Source organism: Oryzias melastigma, linkage group LG18 (genome assembly GCF_002922805.2).
Source record: "Oryzias melastigma strain HK-1 linkage group LG18, ASM292280v2, whole genome shotgun sequence".
Classification (NCBI taxonomy): Eukaryota; Metazoa; Chordata; class Actinopteri; order Beloniformes; family Adrianichthyidae; genus Oryzias; species Oryzias melastigma.
In genome coordinates this window covers 13,946,543-13,962,986 of record NC_050529.1, presented here as the reverse complement: position 1 = coordinate 13,962,986, position 16,444 = coordinate 13,946,543, and the positions used below count along the sequence as shown (strand labels likewise).

The 16,444-nt window shown below is 36.1% G+C and overlaps 2 protein-coding genes across 3 annotated transcripts; one reads left to right on the top strand and one right to left on the bottom strand.

The window, feature by feature from the left end:
* Positions 1-259: 259 nt before the first annotated feature.
* Positions 260-3,254, bottom strand: elp5 (elongator acetyltransferase complex subunit 5). Of its 2 annotated transcripts, XM_036216580.1 has the most exons (9): positions 3,028-3,254; positions 2,873-2,933; positions 2,687-2,767; positions 2,396-2,607; positions 2,080-2,255; positions 1,468-1,560; positions 1,280-1,380; positions 782-916; positions 260-614 (listed from the first exon to the last, which is right to left on the bottom strand). In XM_036216580.1, the coding sequence occupies exons 1-8, from the start codon at positions 3,080-3,082 to the stop codon at positions 808-810; spliced, it is 888 nt and encodes a 295-aa protein (XP_036072473.1). In that variant the 5' UTR covers positions 3,083-3,254; the 3' UTR covers positions 260-614; positions 782-807. The 2 variants fall into 2 exon arrangements, with proteins under 2 accessions (XP_036072473.1, XP_024143843.1); XM_024288075.2 differs by lacking the exon at positions 260-614 and having other exon boundaries at positions 777-916.
* Positions 3,255-3,561: 307 nt separating this feature from the next.
* Positions 3,562-8,692, top strand: phf23b (PHD finger protein 23b). The gene is made up of 5 exons (XM_024288074.2): positions 3,562-4,069; positions 5,243-5,274; positions 5,375-5,467; positions 6,557-7,175; positions 7,256-8,692. Exons 1-5 carry the CDS (start codon positions 4,042-4,044, stop codon positions 7,447-7,449), a joined length of 966 nt encoding a protein of 321 aa, XP_024143842.1. The 5' UTR covers positions 3,562-4,041; the 3' UTR covers positions 7,450-8,692.
* Positions 8,693-16,444: the final 7,752 nt, after the last annotated feature.

The following is a 16,444-nucleotide window of genomic DNA, read 5'->3' as shown; positions in this document are numbered from 1 at the left end:
TTCAATTTGTTGGGAGCTTCAATATATGACTAGCTTTAGTCAAAAACCTTTATAAAAATATCACTAAGAATAAAATATACAATTTGCTACAATTATTATTAAAAATCCTATATAAAAAATACATTTCCCTTTTTGCTATTTTAAGAGGTCTAGATTTATTGGACGCTAAAAGATATGACTAGCTTTAGACAAAAATATATAAATATAAGCAAACTTATCAATGAAAAACTTAATTTAAAGCATGTTTTCTTTTTTTTATTATAGTTTTCTTTTTGATGCTTCAAAATTACCTGGTTTGTTTGGATGCTTTAAGGTATAACTAGCTTTAGACAAAATAATAATAATTAAAATCTATCTTTGGGGAATTTTGAAAATGAAAAATTTTTTTTTTTCCAAAATATTTTCTTTTTTTCTATTTCAAGAGGTTTATTTGTTGGGGCTTCAAGATACGACTGACTACATTAAAAGAATAATAATAACAAAACCTACCAATAAAGAATTTTGAAAAAACTTAAAAAAATGTGTGTAATTCTTTGTCCAAAATTATTTTAGGATGACTCAATTTGCATGGATAAAAAAAATAATAATAATTTAAAAACACTTTTTATGTGTTTTTTTGTTGTCATTTTAAGATGACTATTTGTTGGGAGCTTTAAGGCATTACAATCTTCAGACAAAATATCTCATACAGTAAGCCAATCAAACCATTGAAATACTTTTTATAGAACATTGATCCCCTCCGTTATAATCATAGTAAGCATTAACGATGTAAAACACTGATATCTTAGAGTTTTATTTTCTGTAAACTCAAACATCAAGATCATCATCAGGATCCTCCTGGTCGTAGTCGTCGTTTGCGTCCGGCTCGTACAGAATTTTTCCTGATCCTGGGCCGGAGTGAAGCAGAGCTGTTTTCCTGCACAAAAGTACAAAAATATAATTCCAATACATCTACAGAAGATTTGACAAGTATGGTACTTTAAGAGCCTCAATAAACACGTGGGTCAACATAAACATTAAAAAAAAGCTTTATAAACATTTAGTTAAATTGGTGATTTAACAAAACAAAGAAAACACATCCAGAAAATTAAGAAATGAGGTGAAAGTGTTATAACTTCATGTCACTTCAATACATGAGAATCAGAATTTATTTTATTTTCAATTTGTGCTAAACAAAATTATGAAACTCTTAAGGTGTTTAAAAGAATATGTAATAGTCAGGATTTGAATAAAAAAATACATTTTAAATAAAAAATGTAAAAGGATGTAAAGGTCGTACTTCTCTGTGCTGAAAACAAAAGGCAGTGCAAGCTTCTCCTTGGCTTCACGTTCTGCATCAGTCAGTCGAAGATTGAAGGTCAGGTTAGCTGTTGGATCCACCTTTTAAAAAACAAATAAGAACATTTTGGCTCTGTTCTATCCTCCTACCTTGACTCTACTCATAAAAAAGTATGTAATAAAATGCACCTGTTCCTCTGTGTTGCTCTGTTTGCGTCCAAAGTTGGTGGGTTTGCTCAGGACAGTGACTGTAAGATCTTTTCTGATGCTGAATATCTGTTCCTGCAGTTGCAAAAAGAAAAGTAATAATATAAAATCTATCATGGTGCAGAAAAGCAAACAAAACATTTAAGTTTTTATGTTTTTATCTATTCTTTTTAATTATGATTATATTGTTTTAGCCAAAATCTAAAAACTTGTGTTACTTTCTAGACATAGTTTCAGCAAAAAAGCAAATAGAAATTCACTTCTGAAATGTAGGAAGGTCTGTTGCCGTGGAGTAAGCCTGCCTCCCTTCCCGTCATCCTTCTGTTTACACACTCTACCACTATTTTACAGCCCCTAACACCCCCACCTAGTATTACAGGTGCAACAAAAATAGCGAGCAATATTACATCTATCCAGCTGTCCAGTTTTGAGCCAAATGCCAGCTCAGACAAGGAAAACAAAAACATAAATTTACTAAAAAATCCAATTTTTAGCATCATTTTTTTATATATGTCCCACATCATCAGAAAAATCCCACAAGGACATGTTAAAAACACCATAAAAACCAAAAAGTGCAGTGTAAATGCGACTTACATCTTGCACAACCTTCCCCGATTTCGAGCGTCTAGTGATTTTTGCTAGCCCTTCGTCTGCCTTTGTCCTAGGAGCCACAGTAATGACCGAAGTCGCCAAGCGGCAGACGCTTCCCACAATGCCCCTGGAATGCATGTCTTCATGTAGCAAGCCTATAATAGTCCTTACAGCTCCCCCTAATGATAACAAGAAAAAAATAATTCAACAGAATAAAATAAAATAACTATAAATATAAATTAAGCATAAAATAAAGCGAGATTTATTAATTTTTCACTATGAAGCTTGGAATGAAATAAAAAAAAAAACGTATAATCACCTTTCTTGAGTTGCTGTAGTGTGTGGCAGACAGCAGTTGGACTCACATGCCTCAAAATCCACGAAAGAGAGTCAATCACTAATGTGGCTGGTTTGGACTGTGCTGTTTGATTTAACAGCTCTGTAAGTCCAGATGAGCTGAACTGGTGGACTGTAAAAGGTGAATTATCCGTCCACCCAAGAGGGTCTGCAAAGGCGTTGTGAAAGTGCAACCTGAAATGATGTCATCACAATTAAAGTTCACTTTAGATAAACAAATAAAACAATTTATATTTACAGAAATGATTCTCACCTCTGAAAAACTGATGATTTCAGCCCATCTTTCAGTTCTCCTTCACTCACATCAAATCCAACTACGTGTATAACCTCCTCCCTGGTGTCAAAATGATAAATAAATGTATTTTTAGATCATTATAACTTTAACAAACAGATTAAATACGTTTCAAAGTTATATAAAAGTAGTAATTTCTTAAGACACCTGTTTAAGGCAGCCTCAATGAAGCTCTTTAGGAGATCACGGCCACAGTAAGTACATGAATCTGTTTAGGAGTGTTTGTCATGTCAATATGGATCTTATTTGTGGTATGTTGTTGTTTAAAAGTACATTTTACTTCCATAAACATTCCTCTTTACCTTGTATTAGCAGAAAACCTCCAATGTCGGTGCCTTGTAATAGCTCGGACAACATGATGAAACTACGCTTCGGCAATGGAAAAAAAAAACAAAACTAACAAAAACAACGAGAAAAGACTTATTAAAAAGGTTTTATATAAAGTCGCTAATAAATAATAATAATTTTTAAAACAATAAAAGTCCTACAAGTTTCAAGTCCCTAGCATGTTGGGATAAAAGAACGCCTCATTTTTCACTTCCGCAGCTTTACCTTCAATTCCTTCTGGGAAATGTAGTTGTAAACGATCACACTCATTTTATCTGAGTGTGAATGCCAAGTGAATTTACTACATTTCCCAGAACGCAACAGTAAAATAGTTTATGGCAGTTTGAGAAGGTTGACGTTAGATTGGATCAGCTCTGGTTGAAAAGCCCCGCCTACGTTAATACTATACACCAATCGGCTAACTAAACCGAACATAGTCAGCCAATCACAGCAAAGGATCCCTCCCGCTACGTCCTGCTCGGTGATCCAATCTACCATCAGCCCCCGAAGAGGTTTCTGCCGCGCACGAAGACCGTGCTTAATAAAGCTCAAACTCAGGTCGTTTGTGTACCTTCAGGAAAGACTTGGAAACAATTACTACGGTTTAAGTTTTCGCTATGGATCCGCCATCAGTGGTCGTCGATATTCGGTTTTCTTCCGATGGTTTTTGAAAGAAATGCCCAAAGGAAAAAAGGGGGGCTTGATAAAATTGCTATTTTGTCGAACTAAAGAGTGATTTGCTCTGATCCGTCATCGGTGATCGTCTTTACGAATCCTCGCCAAGGCAACACAACGACGGCGCCGTTTTGGATTATTTTCTGTGACGAAGACTCTGCTTAGTCTGCTGCACGTTGGGCGATTTGTTGCTGAAGTTACCCGGCAATACGGTGCAGCCACGCCGGGAAGCATTCCCAGCGACGGCCGCGCTCTCTGGCTAGCTTACAGGCTGCTTCTGTTTCTTCAACCGAGGCCTTGGCGGTGAGGCGACAATGCTCGACATAATGTCTGATCACCAAGGTATGTCTACTTAATAACTCTATGTCAAATTAGTTAACAGTTGCTGCTTGATGGCATCGATTCTCGTTTTGCGGGCTTTCGCAAGCTGGTCTAATGTAAGTTGTGACTAACGCTCCTGTTACGTTTTGTTGCGCATGCTTCAATGATGGCACGGTTAGCCACCGATTGACGTTATTTATCAGTTTTGCTGCATCTTTATGCACTATTATCGTTAGCTTATATTGTTTAACTGGGTAATCTAACGTTACAACCGCGTTCAAGCTAGCTTACCTTTTTTTAGCTTACGCGCCGAATCACCTTGCTAACATTTCCAAGTAAATTATGTTTAATTTAGTCGACATTTGGTCAAAACCCACCTATTTGATCACTATTAAACCAAAAATTCCAACCAGAGTGGCACAAAATCATCAATTTGGTTGTGGTCCAAACATCGTAGCTGACGAATCCGACACGCCCGATGAAATGTTAGCATCACCTCGCTAATACGGAGCTAGCCGCTCCTCATAACCTGGGGCTCCCACTTCCATTTCAGAGCCCACACGATGAATCAGTTTACTGAATGATCGGTTGTAACATCAACTCTCCTCCGTCAATAATTACTGTCGACTACTAGCGTCGCAACACTTTAAATTACATAGTCCGATTATGATTACCTAGCTCAGCTCAAATTTAACGTTGCTACTGCAAGCTGCTTAAATTATGGCTAGCGTCGCCTTTAAATGTCAGCTAACTCTTAAATTAAGAATAAAACAATTTTAGTGTTAACCAACTTCGACGCACTTGTTTATAGTTGACAAATAAGACTTATAAATGCATTTAGCTTCACATTTGTTGCATTCCCCCCTTTCTTTTGGTGTTCGAAGGAAGCTAGCATTAGCCGATGTTAACACATCCTATTTTGCTGCACCTGCATCGGCAAATGTACAATTTTATGGAATTTAGCGAACGCCAGTGTAGACAAATAAGGTAATTAGCGCAAATTATCCTCTAAAAATAAAGAAATAAAACGACATGGACTTGTGTTGGGAAGCTAGCATTAGCCCTCCTAGCTTCTTATCACTCGAACTTGAGTATCAGTTTTTCATGAATGTGTTTGACAAACATTTAAGCTTTACAGAACAATACTTTGTGACTAATTTGGTGCTGTTTTCTCCCCTCTGTTTACTCCACCAGATTCTCTATTGACATGCAAGACAGAACCTCTGGTGAGTATTTTGGTTTTTTTGTGGTATTAGTTTGGGTTACTTGTCCATGCTCGTGTAGCTTAGCTTTACTTCCTCTAACAAAGCTTTATGCTTTCTTTAGCCCCCGGAGAAGAAAAAGAGAACAGTGGAGGACTTTAACAAGTTCTGCAGCTTTGTCCTTGCTTATGCTGGCTACATCCCAAGCCCAAAAGAGGTAAGCTTTAATGAAAAACTCACTCCTACTCTGATGAAAATTGTGTTTTTAGTATGTTATTGTCTCATTTATTTGACGATGAAGGACTTATTTAAAGTAAATTAAGCTTGAAGAGAGTTTTCTTTTATTCAAATCAATGTGAATCAGGAGTAGACGAAACAATACTGTCTGAAAAGATCATATTTGTGATGGGAAAAAATACAATGGGCGGAGCCACGAGCTTATTGCTCCGCCCTAATCGGATGCATCTTCTTGTAGATAAATAGATCCACGAATGTCTTTGTTTTTTTATTTATTTATTTATGGGGGTGTGAGGGGCTGTAAGCTAGAGAAAGCATGTAACCAGATGGATGATGGGAAGTAGGGACAGGCTTACTCTGTGCCAACAGCCCCGCCCACAACTCGGAAGCAAATTTTTTAATGAACTCCTGCCGCTCTGCAGAAGCTAGGGTTGTTCATCCACCATGTTGATGCGCCTATAAATTTCCCATAAGTCTTTGCAAAAAAACACCATGTATCAATGCTGAATAAATTGGCGAATATAGACCACAATGCATTGCGTTTGGATTATTTTTCACGTGGAAAAGGTGTATTTTGAGTATTATTTTTGTAAACCATCCAAGTTTTCATCATCAGAACAAAGTGGATTCATAAATATTTATCATAAAATGTTAATATTTATTAGTTTTTTTATTTAAGAAAATAAATTCTGCATGTTTGCTTTTTTTTTTTAAAGATGGATTTGTTTTATCATTTTTTAGTAGTCAGGGAATAGGGAGGCAATCAGACGTGCAAGAAAACATCACAGGTTGTTTAATTTTGGCTAAAACTGCAACATTATAGTTAAAAATTCCCTACAAAAGCTTAATAAATAGATTTAAAAAAAGAGAATCAGATTGAGACTTTAAATGTAATTTAAATTTATAAGACAACAATCTTGTTTTTGATTTACCTAATGACGTTAAGTTATGTGTGACTATTGCAAAGGAGCAAAACAACCATCAAAAAGTGATACTTGTATTGGTAAATATTTGCAGTAATAATTTACTGCCATAAACAAATTGATAAATTGTTTTTTTCTGCCTGTAGGAAAGTTCCTGGTCCCCAACTTCCTCCAGCTCCGCCCACAGTTCAGGACTGTCAGCAGATGGGGGCGTCGGAGGCAGCAGTTCCATGAGCAACACCTGGGGAGACGGCACCTCCGACATTCACACCATCCACACATTTGTGCGCAAAGCTCGGGCGAACAAGGGCAAAAATATCCGCCGCATGCACTCTGACAGCACCCTGCTGGACAAGATGCGCCTCAAGGACTCTCTGTACGAGAGCCAGGTCAGCGCCAAGGCGGAGCGCAAGAAGGACAAAAAGCTGAAGAAGCTGTCGCTGGGCTCCGCCATGACGGCGGCGGACAGCGGCAGCAGCGAGAGCGAGAAAAGGGCCCGCATCAAGCGCAGCAAAAACTCCTCCAAGCAGCCGAAAGCCAAGAAGCTGAAAAGCTCGGCGGCGCAGAGCGAGACGGACTCTGAGGAGAGGAATACGCACTCGGAGGTACGCGCCGTCCGGGAGGAGTTCGCCACGCACGAGGGCTCCGCCTCCACCACGCCGGGGTTGGGGAAGATGCAGGCGGACGAATCCACCCGGGAGGCGGAGATGAGCTCCAGCGAGGGCGAAACGTGGATCGCAGACGAAGACATCATGGTAGAATCAGGTGAGCATCGGCGTCGCCCCTCACTAAAACGACCCGTCCGACTGTTGCCTCTATCTCACCTTCTTCCCGTTTCCCAACAGGCGACGACTCGTGGGACTTGATCACGTGTTACTGCGGGAAGCCGTTCGCCGGCCGGCCGATGATCGAGTGCAACCAGTGCGGCATTTGGGTGCACTTGTCGTGCGCCAAGATCAAAAAGTCAAACGTCCCCGACATCTTCTACTGCCAAAAGTGCAGAGACTCGCGGCGGTCGGGACACAAAAAAGACACATAAAGATGAAGAACATTCGGAGACGTAAAGAACTCCTGTTTTTGTTTTTGTCTTTGACCCCCCCCTCCTCCACCCTGTCCTCTTGACACGTACTAAACTCTGATGCCTACAGCCAAAACAGCCTGAATTATCGCATCACCAGTCGGTCGACAAATTTACTTTGACAATCGCAACCATCATTTTATTTATCCCTGACATTTTGTTTTAAAATGTTTGTTTTCTTACTGTGAAGCTCTAGAGGAGATCCAGGAGGGGTTTGAGTCCTTTTTAATACAGTTAAATCTTTTGTTCTGATTTGTAATCTATTGCACTAACGATGTGCAAATACAAAAAGGAAAAAAAACATTTCATCAACTTGACTTGACACCGTTCTCGGTTTGATAGCCATTTCTTAACCTCAAATCAATGTAAGATTGACTCTGGAAGGTGGACATCCTGTTTTCTTCAGACTACGGCTTGATGGGCAGCTCGTGTTGTTAATATTATAATTATAATAATTCTTCTTTTTTTTGTGATTCTTTAAAGTTTGTCAGTGGGCTCCACTGATGTTGTAAAGTTCTCTCCCAAAATAAGAGATTAAATTCCTGCATTGGTGTAGCTTAGTTTTAAGCAGTGCACTTTGATTAAAAAAAATAAAAACAAATTCTGCTTCATATAAGGGGTCTAATTGGAGCTACAGTTGATGCAAATCTCTACCTGGCTGCATTCATTTTATTTTTTATTGTTTGATTTATTAATATTTACCACGAGCATTTATTTTGAAAGGTCGCCAGATGTTTTCGCGTGTCAAGTCATTTTATACAAAAGGTTGCTGTTAAAACAGACTGTTCGCAGTGTTTTTTGTTTTCATTTTTAGCGCCAAGGTTCGTTGTATAAAAAAAAACGTTTTCTTGTAAATTTCCGAGCTTTCGTAGAAGCGCGGGATCATCCCGGGAAGGACAAAGAGTTCGGCTGTAATGTACAGAAAAACAAAAAACGTTGAGGCTACGTAGGTTGTGGCGTTTCTTTGCTTTCTACCATTTTTTTGTTCCCCTTTTTGTTCGTTTTGTGGGAGAATCCTCGCAAGTTTTCCGTAGCGGTTGCACTCCCCTGTACGAGTTCTGTGTACATATCCTTTGTTTTCTTTAACATCTGTACATATGTGAAAGTGAAGAGAGAATACCCAAGCAAATTCTATATTTTCTGCAGTCAGATATTGTTTTCTTTAATTGTAGCTTGAAAAATAAAATCCTTTGGAACCACAAAAGTTATATCTCTTTTATTTTTACAAACAAAAAAAAGCATAATAGTGTCATTTGTGATTTTTCCCCTTGAGGTGTAATACTCCTGTTTGGCCACAAGAGGGAGGCAGTTGACATGAATTTCCACACAAACAGAAATTGAACAATAAATACAAAAAATTAATTAATAGCATGACTTTTTATATTTTCTGACACAAATAGCTTCTGTTTTTCCATCTACATGAGTCAATTTAGATCTTCAAAACTAAAAAGAAGTTTAAACTTTTCCCATATTGTACATGCAGTAGTAATGACATATTTACTAATTTTTCTTCTTGGGAGTAAATGCATTCAAAACATGACTGAAAGGAAATGGATTTAGGCTGCATTTCGATTTCGGAGACTTTTCATCTGAAAGCGTCCGATTGAATCCAGAGGAGCCAGTTTCCTCCTGCACAGATAGAAGAAAAAAAACAGAAAATGCCACATTTTTAGCAACCTCAGCAAAAAAAAAAAGTTATGAGTATTGTATTCTACACATTGATTGTGATTCCTTTTAATTTCTGAATATATTTTTGGCAAAAATTCATTTTAATTTTCAATTCTGAGTTTCCACATTAATTGACATTTTTATATGTTGCTATGGCAACTGTTTGTAATCAGCCCACCTCTTTTCACTTGGTTTGTGGTGGTGGATGTTCTGTCTCTGGACGGATTCCGGTGGAGTCATGACGCTCTCTGATAAGAGGGCCCGGCCGTCCGCATCCCCGTCCCCCACGGAAAGGCTACCCATGTCGGCGTGATGCGATAGGTGGGGAGTGACCTCTTGGTCCAGCCAGTTGACCTCCTGATCACACAAAGTGGATCATCTATAGACTCCTCCTGACTAAACAGATGATGACAAAAGCCTGGTGGAGACTTACCCGTTTTATTTTGAAGGGCAAAACAGCTGCAGATGTTTCCTCCAGCGAGAAGTAAAGAGCCAGTAAGGACAGCACGCCTCTGGAATAATGCATCTGCGGGGAGAAGAGAAGACTTCTTTTCATCTAATGATCAATAGCCTCCAACCAAAGCTGGATCTGGATCTTACCATAGCTCCTCTTGGTTTCTGCCCTCTGTGGTTTTGGCAGTGACTGTGCCAGTGGACGGCTATTTGAAGGCAGGCATCAAGGGGTGGGTTTTTATTGTGGGGCTGTTTAGGTCAACGGCGTGTGCATGTGGGACTGGCATCAGACGAGCCAATTAAAGCTGTCGCCGCGCTGTCCGGTTCTGTCAGGATTTGTTTAACGCCTATATCCACTCCTATGTGCTGACAGGACACGCGTACATACAGGCTCCAGCAGGACAGATGGGAGCTCGATAAGCCTTCTGTTTATGCTCTTTTTTCCCTATGCAATCATAACATATTTTTGAAATAACATTCAAAAATACATGCAGATAAAAGATCCTATACTCATGCTGTGATCAACGTTTTGATTGGACGATAGCATTTAGATCAAAATCAAGTCTTTCCTACAGAGGGATGGGACTTGAAATAGATGTCATCTTGAATATGATTGATGTTTGAATCAAAATGACTGATACAGATAATCCAAGTACTGTTTAACTCTTCAGAAAAGTATTTAAAACTTTTAACACTGAAATTTTTTTATATTACTGTTACAATGAACTAAAATGAATTATTGCTTTATGGCATAAAAAAATAAAAATAGGTTTTTTATATGAAAGAGTTTATACATTTTGACAAACTTCCTTTTAAAATAGAACACACCCTATGTCTTAAATGTAAAAGCAAGTGGTGTAATGTCAGGTGTAATTAAACAAAATAAAACTTATTTATTATGTATTATTATCTGGTGCCCACCAGTTAGTGTTATTATCTGGTGCGCAACAGGTAGTGTTATTATCTAGTGCGCAACAGGTAGCGTTATTACCTGGTGCGCACAAGTTATGGTTAGTATCTGGTGCGCACCAGTTATGGTTAGTATCTGGTGCGCACCAGGTAGTGTTAGTATCTGGTGCGCACCAGGTAGCGTTAGTATCTGGTGCGAACCAGGTAGTGTTAGTATCTGGTGCGTGCCAGGAAGTGTTAGTATTTGGTGCGCAACAGGTAGTGTTAGTAACTGGTGCGCACTAGGTAGTGTTGGTATCTGGTGCCCACCAGTTAAAGTTATCTGGTGCGCACCAGTTAGTGTTGGTATCTGGTGTGCACCAGTTATGGTTAGTATCTGGTGCGCACCAGGTAGTGTTAGTATCTGGTGCGTACCAGGTAGTGTTAGTATATGGTGCGCCCCAGTTAGTGTTAGTATCTGGTGCGCCCCAGTTAGTGTTAGTATCTGGTGCGCACCAGTTAGTGTTAGTATCTGGTGTGCACCGGTTAGTGTTAGTGTCTTATGTGCACCGGTTAGTGTTAGTGTCTGGTTTGCACCAGGTAGTGTTAGTGTCTGGTTTGCACCAGGTAGTGTTAGTGTCTGGTGTGCACCAGCTAGTGTTAGTATCTGATGTGCACCAGTTAGTATCTGGTGCGCACCAGATACTAACTTTATAACTGGATACCTTTTTTTTAACTTTCCCTTAACTGTCCCTTAGTGTTGCATCTTAGCCAAACATTTTTTAATTGAACTAGCAAAATTTAAAATCTGAGCTAATTAAGTGACCCTTACCATATTTTTTTAACCATAAAGCACACTTCAAAAAATCTTTCTTATTATCCAGTGTGCCTTAATTCTGGTTGTGCCTATTAACCTCCAATTTTTTTTTTTTTTTTGTGGTACATAGCATTAAAAAAATCTGTCAGGCGGGGGCTCTCACAGTGTACAGGAACCTCCACAGCATTTTGTAATTTTTTCACAACCGAGTGGCAGTTTCCTGTACATTCTGTCTAATGGCGAATGCTTTTGGAAATAAAGCAATTAAGTTCCAACATCTGCAAATGAGCACTTTTGACTTGCTTTTGTTATTTAATTGCCTTTTTATCATGTGTGTCAAAATGAACTATGCTTGTACAGGCAGTATAGTCATTGTTCATGCAACTAATAATCATTTGGCTGCTTGCGTCATTGCACACAAACTTGTTAAACACATTGTTAAACATTTTGTAAATCTATTTCAAAATATTTCAAGCTGACAAAAGGCAAACGGTGTGAAGGGATTGAAGGAGGTGATAAATGCTGGAGTCTAGTGCTGAGAAAAATAAACTGCATCCACTGCTGTCTGATATACATATGAAGCCATTTTGGTGCTAAAACACTAAAACAGTGGGATTATAAATACACTTTTTTAACATTTTTTTTTCTCTGTTTTCCAAATTCACACCAATTTGAATAAAGAAATACTTAAGAAATGCTTAATTTTGTTCATAGTTGTCATCCATCATCCTAAAACGGGATTTTTGTTGGAGTGGGTCCATGAAAATGTCATTAAATGAATCAAATGAAATGTTTTTATCAGTTACACTCGATTTCAAACACTCTATTGAAAAGAATTACTAATTATTTTTTGTTTTGGTAGCTTCTCTAACTGGAAGACGGGCTCACAGATAAACATCAGAGATGCTATCTTCGCCTCACTTCACCAGCAGACCCAATCCAGACCACACACAACCCTCTCCACCCTCCTCTTCGCCTCTGTCTCCACAAAACAAAACAGAGCAGCGGCTCGGATGGCGAGATTGGCGGAGGATGGGGTGGGGGATTGAGCTCCGAGAGTATGCACATTCAGACACGTTTTCACTTTTCCTCCTTTTCCACCCTGTCCTAATTATTTCTATTTTTAAACTGGGAGACTGGCCAAACATAGAGCCAGTGCTGATAGATCAGCCAAGTATAAATAAACTCCAAACGAGGCGGGCAGCATGCCATCAGGGGCCGAGGCCAGATAGGCTGCACTGATTACCTCCATTATCAGAGACAGACCTCGTTAGGAGTCTGGCTGGGTGTGTGACAGACATGTGCATTCTTTTATTGCAATTAGGAGAGTAATATGGCCACAGAGATGAAAGGATAACGGTTTTTGTGTCTTGATCTGCTGCAGTTTGACGATTAATTTTAGTTTAGAAGGAGGGAAATGATAAATGTTTGAGATGAAAAAATTAATGCAATGTTTATTTTTGTAACATTTAAAGTCTTTAACGTTATTAATGGTGGAGCTTTACTACTAAATAAAATAACTTGATTTATGGTCTTCTACAAATATATTTATTTAATTAGTTTTGGACTATGATGTGCTTTTATTTTGTCAAATATATAATAATTAAATTTGTAATACTGCACACCAAATATTTATTAATAATAAAACCCCAAATGTAAATTGCTGTTGTGAATAATTCTTTTTTAATACAAAATGTGTTGTTTTTTTTGTATTTTTATTTTGCTTTGTTTTGATTTGACGTGTTTGGTTTTTTGTTTTTATTTAATTTGATTGATTTTGTTTTTATTTGTTTAGTATTTTGGGTTTTGTTATAACTTTGTGTGATTAGCTTTGGTTTGATTTCATTTAATTATGTTTGGTTTGACTTTATTTATTGTTATTTTGTTTTTTGTTTTAATATTAAGGTTTTTTTGCTTTGTTTTTATTTGTTTGGTTTGATTTTTGTATTTTATCTTGATTCAATGTAGTTTAGTTTTTTGTGTTGATTTGACTTAATTTAAACTTTGGTTTGCTTTGTTTTGTGTTTTGTTTTGACTGTGGGTGTTTTATTTTGTTTTGATTTTATTTAATTTCTTGTTTGGTTTTATTCAATTTAATTAAATTTTTTGTTTTTTGTGTATGTGTTTGTGCTTTGATTTTGTGTGCTTCATTCTGTTTTGGTTTGTTTTTTATTTTTGTATTTGGTTTGATTTTACATGTTTTTTTTATTGTTTAGTTTATTTCTTTGGCTTATTTTTTGTGTTTTGTTTGTTTTTATGTTTTCTTTTGGTTTGATTTCATTTTTGTTCAGTTATTTGTGTGTTGATATTTCTTGGTTTGCTTGGATTTGATCTAATAATTTTTGTACTTTGTTTAGTGTCGTGTTTTAATTTGATGCATTTTAGTTAGTTTAGGTTTTTGCTTTAATTTGATGAAGTTTTTATTTTGTTTTGTATTGTATTTTGGGTTTAGATTTGTGTTTATGTGTTTTATTTTGTTCTGTTTTAATTTAATTGGATTTTGTTTTGTTTTTTACGTTTGTGTTTTTTCTTGATTTGATTTGATTTGATTGAACTGAATTGAATTAAATTGAGTTGAATATAAGAAAAAGTAACTCACTGAGGGAGAAACTTCCTTCAGTGTTCATGTATAATGACACATGGAAATGCAAACTTGAATGCAAATAAAGATATTTAACTCACTGGGTCGTTATTAAGTTGAACTTTAGAGTTTGTAAATCAAAATATTTTAATCAATTTAGGTCCATTCTGTTGATACAGAAAGAAAACGTTATGTGTCCTTAAATATTTAAACACTTTATTAAAAAAATAATCCATTAAATTTAATTAGATTATGTTATGATGTTCTTCTTTTTGCTTCGTACTATTACTATAACTATATTGTTTAAGATCATTTGTACATGCGTAGGCTGCAGCATTTATTTATTCATTTTTTTAGTAAAATAAAACCTGTAAAAATGATTACTTTTAATATATAATAATTAATCCAATCTGCATTTATCTGTGTATTCATGATCATGTTTATAGACTGTAGTTACTCAGAGGAATGTTCTCTTCTCTCAGTGGGTGGGTGTTTATCCGTGTCCATCTAAAGATTTTTTTTTTTTTTTTTTTTTACTCCCCCCCGGTCCTGGACCCTATAAGTATTGAGCAGAAGCCAAATATAGACTCTAGTCTATTCCCTCTCACACTCATGAAAATTCCCAGACGAGAATAACAGGAAAAGTGCAAAAACACGACAACGTCTCTATTCAAATGTCATGTTTGTCCTGGACGGACTTAAACTATGAGGAAAATGTTGATGAATGCTGATGGATGGATTGTTTAATAAAGTTTTTTAGTTAGAATCTACATGAAACTTGTCTTCATAAAAATTCTAGGGTTAATTTAAAATAAAAATATATTGTTTTCTACACTAAAATATAAATTTGGATGTATGAGTAGGAAGGTTTTCCACTTTTTCAAATAAAAAATAACATTTACAGACAATACAATTATTAATAAATGTTATTATAATATTTTTTATGTTATATGCAGATGACATTTTGTAATACATATCATATATATTTGATTTCATAGCTTATTTTCTTATTTAATTATAAATTAGTGCCAATATATGATTCTTATGGTGGTGAATATACTAAAAAGGTTTTAATATAACTAATTTTCATTGGTTTTAATGACTGTTCTACATGAGAAGCTGATCTAATGAAAAATGAAACCAAAAGTTAAAATTCAACAAGCAATATTTGTTTTTTTTAATGTGTTTTTTGGTTCAGGAAGAAAAAGAAATGACAGAATTTTACATTTCTATTTTTGGAGATTGGAATATATTATAATCATTTTTTACCATTATTCTGAAAAAATGTGTAGTTTGGGTTAAATACGTAACAAATGTCAAGTCTGAAGAGCAACATCACTTTTTCTAGAGGTCTGTTGTCATTGGCTGAAACGCAATAAGAGCCTCAAAGTCTTTTTTTTTAACCCTTTAGAAAAATGTAGAAAAAATAAGAAATAATAATAGATAATTAGAAATTAAAATGAAAAAAAAGAGAAAAATTAAACCCTAATTGTATTTATGCTACTTAATTTAATGATTCATATTGAAATTAAAGTTTAGCTTTTTAGGCATGAGTAAAAACATGAAACTATACAGAGAAAATAAACTTAGCTTTAAGAAAATAAAAGCTTTTAGCAATATTTTGTTTGGGTTTTGACATTTTTGGAGGGAATCTTGATTTATTAATATAAACAGTGATAGTAAAACAAAAACTTTACAAATTTTATCTTTGGAGTATTTTAGCCATAAACATATAAATCTAACATACTAAATTAAAACCGACGCTACGATCATTTCCTTTTCTTCAGCCAGGGAGCCACAATGTAGAGTTAAAAGAGCCACATGTGGCTCCAGAGCCTCAGGATGCAGACCCATGATCTATTCAGGGGATATTTTAGATAGTTTTTCAAAACAAATATCGACTTATGCTACAATACAAGACATAAACAAAGACTTAAAAAAAAGATGTTATAAGAAAGTATACGTTGTCTTCTCTGAAAGGGGGATATTTGGTGCAATAACAGTCAGTTGAATTTGAATTATACTCTGCTGAAGGTGATGTTGAAGCTAGAACAAGGATCTTAAAAAGACACATTTTAAAAGTCCCACCCTGATTAATTTTTGGTTCATTTTTAAAGTGTTCCCAGTGGTCTTTTAATTAGTTTGAATAAATAAGCACAATTTGAAGCTTAATTTTCTATATATATGTCCAGCATCATGAGAGACCATAAAAAACAAAACAAAACAAACAAAAAAACAATTTTCATCCGTTTTTTAAAATTATTAACAAATGTACATGTTTACCACTAGGGGGCAGAGTTTCTCCAAAGAAAGTGCATGTTTGGTGAAGAGGCCGGAAAATTATTTTTTTTAATTTTTTGTTTGTCTTCACAGGCAGGTAGTAAGTTAGTAAGTTAGTAGTAAACACAAATTTAACCTACTTTCCTGTCATGAGAGACAGAAAATATGAATTTCACTTCTTTGCTGAATTTTACTTTAATTCACCAAATTCCATAAAAGTCCTGTTTAAAACCAAAAGTGGTGCACTTTCACTACAATTAAAGTTACAT